The following is a 5,000-nucleotide window of genomic DNA, read 5'->3' as shown; positions in this document are numbered from 1 at the left end:
CTTCTCGGAGTTCAAAAATTCACAGGTGTGTATGGCTATGAAATTGGTCATTATATTTTATTTTATTCCTTTTTTCTTACTTCAAATATTAATCAAAATGCTAACATTTCTCTTACTTTGATGTGATGACGTGTGCTAGTTCTCTGGTTTAAGTGTTTAGTTTTAATTTTTCGTTTATTTATTAATTTTTTTTCAAAACTCTTTTCAGCATTTCCGTGCCTTGGCCGAGGACAACAAACTTGACAATGCTCTCAAAGAAGATGACGGGGCAGATCGATTTGTCTTATGATCGGACACAAGTTTTTATGTCTTTTATTATTAAATCGTTATTATGTACTTGTATGGGGAGACAAATGATAGCACAAAGCTTTTGGCAACTCTAATTCTAATTACACTCGATAATTTAAGACAATTGTACATTTTGAAATAGGCTTATGAAATGAGAAATAACATTTATAATCCGATTTACCTCAACTTTACAATTAACTCAAAGAGGCGCCTAACTAAGCATTATATCAATGTATGCACAAGAATTTTCTACCAAAAAATGTGATTCCTTTTGTCGTTTCATAAAATAAAAATTGTTTCCTTCCATCTGCAGACATTTGAAAAGACATTTGAACTGCACAAACTGCTTTTCACCAGATATGAACTTATTACACTCAAGGTTGCCAATTTTCACTATATTTACTGAATTCAGTTTATTAATAAATCTCATTATATGTTCCAATCCTACTGGTTTACTCTACTAAATGTTCTTGTACTGGAGTTCAACGCCCAGATAGTGATTGGTCGATGTGTTTGCGGAAAAGATCAGTAAATTGTTGCCTCCTGAATTGGCAACCCTGCACACCTATCATTATAATGATATGATTAGAAGGAGATTGGAGGGGGAGGAGGTATTTTACCCAGTAAGATGTTGTTTAACATAATTTAAGTACTATTGTGTTTATAGAAATGGTTGTGAAAGAGTTAGTTTTCTTTGATATATTTTCTTACTTACCTATTCCGTCCATTGTGAGACCAATTATCTCATTTGTGAATTGAAATAAATATTTAATTGCAATAAAAAGAAAATTCAGTTTTCTTGTTTTGTTTTGGTTTTAACCATTAACATTCAGATCCCATGCTGCGCTAACATAGTCTAGAATCACCTGGACTGACATAGTCTAGAATCACCTGGACTGACATAGTCTAGAATCACCTGGACTGACATAGTCTAGAATCACCTGGACTGACATAGTCTAGAATCACCTGGACTGACATAGTCTAGAATCACCTGGACTGACATAGTCTAGAATCACCTGGACTGACATAGTCTAGAATCACCTGGACTGACATAGTCTAGAATCACCTGGACTGACATAATCTAGAATCACCTGGACTGACATAGTCTAGAATAACCTGGACTGACATAGTCTAGAATCACCTGGACTGACATAGTCTAGAATACTAGAATCACATGGACTGACATAGTCTAGAATCACCTGGACTGACATAGTTTAGAATCACCTGGACTGACATAGTTTAGAATCACCTGGACTGACATAATCTAGAATAACCTGGACTGACATAGTTTAGAATCACCTGGACTGACATAGTTTAGAATCACCTGGACTGACATAATCTAGAATAACCTGGACTGACATAGTTTAGAATCACCTGGACTGACATAGTTTAGAATCACCTGGACTGACATAGTTTAGAATCACCTGGACTGACATAGTCTAGAATAACCTGGACTGACATAGTCTAGAATAACCTGGACTGACATAGTCTAGAATACTAGAATCACCTGGACTGACATAGTCTAGAATCACCTGGACTGACATAGTTTAGAATCACCTGGACTGACATAATCTAGAATAACCTGGACTGACATAGTTTAGAATCACCTGGACTGACAGAGTCTAGAATAACCTGGACTGACAGAGTCTAGAATACTAGAATCACATGGACTGACATAGTCTAGAATCACCTGGACTGACATAGTCTAGAATCACCTGGACTGACATAGTCTAGAATCACCTGGACTGACATAGTCTAGAATCACCTGGACTGACATAATCTAGAATCACCTGGACTGACATAATCTAGAATCACCTGGACTGACATAATCTAGAATCACCTGGAGTGACATAGTCTAGAATCACCTGGACTGACATAGTCTAGAATCACCTGGACTGACATAGTCTAGAATACTAGAAACACATGGACTGACATAGTCTAGAATCACCTGGACTGACATAGTCTAGAATCACCTGGAATGGCATTATCTAGAATCACCTGGACTGACATAATCTAGAATCACCTGGACTGACATAATCTAGAATCACCTGGAGTGACATAGTCTAGAATCACCTGGACTGACATAATCTAAAATAACCTGGACTGACATAGTTTAGAATACTAGAAACACATGGACTGACATAGTCTAGAATCACCTGGACTGACATAGTCTAGAATCACCTGGACTGACATAGTTTAGAATACTAGAAACACATGGACTGACATAGTCTAGAATCACCTGGACTGACATAGTCTAGAATCACCTGGACTGACATAATCTAGAATCACCTGGACTGACATAGTCTAGAATCACCTGGACTGACATAGTCTAGAATACTAGTAACACATGGACTGACATAGTCTAGAATCACCTGGACTGACATAATCTAGAATCACCTGGACTGACATAGTCTAGAATCACCTGGACTGACATAATCTAGAATCACCTGGACTGACATAATCTAGAATCACCTGGACTGACATAGTCTAGAATCACCTGGACTGACATAGTCTAGAATCACCTGGACTGACATAGTCTAGAATCACCTGGACAGACATAGTCTAGAATCACCTGGACTGACATAGTCTAGAATACTAGAATCACATGGACTGACATAGTCTAGAATCACATGGACTGACATAGTCTAGAATACTAGAATCACCTGGACTGACATAGTCTAGAATCACATGGACTGACATAGTCTAGAATCACATGGACTGACATAGTCTAGAATCACCTGGACTGACATAGTCTAGAGTCACCTGGACTGACATAGTCTAGAATCACATGGACTGACATAGTCTAGAATCACCTGGACTGACATAGTCTAGAATCACATGGACTGACATAGTCTAGAATCACCTGGACTGACATAGTCTTTAATCACCTGGACTGACATAGTCTTGAATCACCTGGACTGACATAGTCTTGAATCACCTGGACTGACATAGTCTTGTATCACCTGGACTGACATAGTCTAGAATCACCTGGACTGACATAATCTAGAATCACCTGGACTGACATAATCTAGAATCACCTGGACTGACATAGTCTAGAATCACCTGGACTGACATAGTCTAGAATCACCTGGACTGACATAGTCTAGAATCACCTGGACAGACATAGTCTAGAATCACCTGGACTGACATAGTCTAGAATACTAGAATCACATGGACTGACATAGTCTAGAATCACATGGACTGACATAGTCTAGAATACTAGAATCACCTGGACTGACATAGTCTAGAATCACATGGACTGACATAGTCTAGAATCACATGGACTGACATAGTCTAGAATCACCTGGACTGACATAGTCTAGAGTCACCTGGACTGACATAGTCTAGAATCACATGGACTGACATAGTCTAGAATCACCTGGACTGACATAGTCTAGAATCACCTGGACTGACATAGTCTTGAATCACCTGGACTGACATAGTCTTGAATCACCTGGACTGACATAGTCTTGAATCACCTGGACTGACATAGTCTTGAATCACCTGGACTGACATAGTCTTGAATCAGTTTCACGCCACAGTCTTGATTTTATCAAGATACTGATATAAATTGCAACATAAAACAAAGTTATAATAATGATGGAATTCCCTTTATACTTCTCCAAGAGGAATTTTGTCTTTTGGGTCTGTTCCAATGTAAGCCTGGAATATCCAAGACATCGGACAGAGTGCAGCGCCACAAAGGGAGCTGGGATGAGGTGACTTGATCAAGGTCAACAGCCTAGTGGGGAGTCAAACAGGTTACCCATTTTTTTTTACTTTCAAAGCAAAGACCATTTGTGACCCATCGTCTCAAAACGGTATTATATCGGAACGAACCAAATGCTAAAAGCCGAATTAAACGTTGGTATTTAGCCCTCTAAAATATGATATTCCTTCTTCTCTATAAAGCATTTAAACTCAACTTAAGTCTGATATTACTGGCTACAAATTCCATTTTCAGCGTCTTAATCATCCTGACTTAATACCGTTTTGAGGCGAAGGGTCTCATTTATTATTAAAACTATTGTGTGATTTAACAAAAACACAGGTCAGCTTCCTGTTACGTCCCGGCACTGATTTGCTATGAAGTCACCTAAACGATTCAGGAGTTGACCGAATCCGCCCCAGACTGCTAGTTTATCTGAACTCCTCGATCAAACAATCACGGGGTTCAAACATTGCTATAAAACGATGCACGAGGAGAGAGAGAGAGAAGGGGGGGGGGGGGAGACAGAGAGGGAGAGAGAATTTTCTTGACTGGACACGATACCATAACCAGGGGCAGTGTTTTATTGTTTTATTATAATTTATCTGTGCCGTGGTGTTCTTTATTAGTGGATGACAGGAGAGAGACAAGTAATAAATGGATCGTTATCGTTAAACTTGCTTTTGTTTCCTTTATCATTATTTCTCTAACATAGTCATTGCGTAAGGCATGGCTATCTACTTTCTCCCATTTCTCAACCTAGGACTGTTTTCATGAACTTGGACTAGTCCTTAGTCTCTGACTATCTCTGACTTTAGTCAATGGCTTGAAAAAAATCGGATTTCATGTGAGCTGACTAAGCAAGTCCGGGACTAAAATCACTGCACCTTCGGACTAGGTTTGGCCAAGTTTTAGTCATTTACCGAGGCAAGACTTCATGATTTAGTCTGAGACTAATTACTAGGAAATGTCATAGCGTCAACAAGATAGCAGTTATTTTTAG

General features: G+C 38.8%; 1 protein-coding gene across 1 annotated transcript in view; it reads left to right on the top strand.

Annotated features, from left to right (window-relative positions):
• The window catches only part of LOC144959732 (intraflagellar transport protein 46 homolog), a gene marked incomplete at its 5' end in the record, with an annotated part of 17,041 nt that extends 15,960 nt beyond the window's left edge, over positions 1-1,081 (top strand). The window contains 2 exon segments of the mRNA XM_078892429.1: positions 1-25; positions 209-1,081. The exon segment at positions 1-25 is cut by the window's left edge and continues 79 nt beyond it. Of these exon segments, the coding sequence (XP_078748555.1) occupies positions 1-25; positions 209-289 (106 nt within the window).
• Between the last annotated feature and the right edge of the window lie 3,919 nt (positions 1,082-5,000).

This window comes from Berghia stephanieae, chromosome 14 (genome assembly GCF_034508935.2).
Source record: "Berghia stephanieae isolate SIO BIC M18660-M18661 chromosome 14, UCSD_Bste_1.3, whole genome shotgun sequence".
NCBI classification, from domain to species: domain Eukaryota; kingdom Metazoa; phylum Mollusca; class Gastropoda; order Nudibranchia; family Aeolidiidae; genus Berghia; species Berghia stephanieae.
Note: the sequence above shows the minus strand (reverse complement) of the source record. Positions and strands in the feature narration are given on the sequence as shown.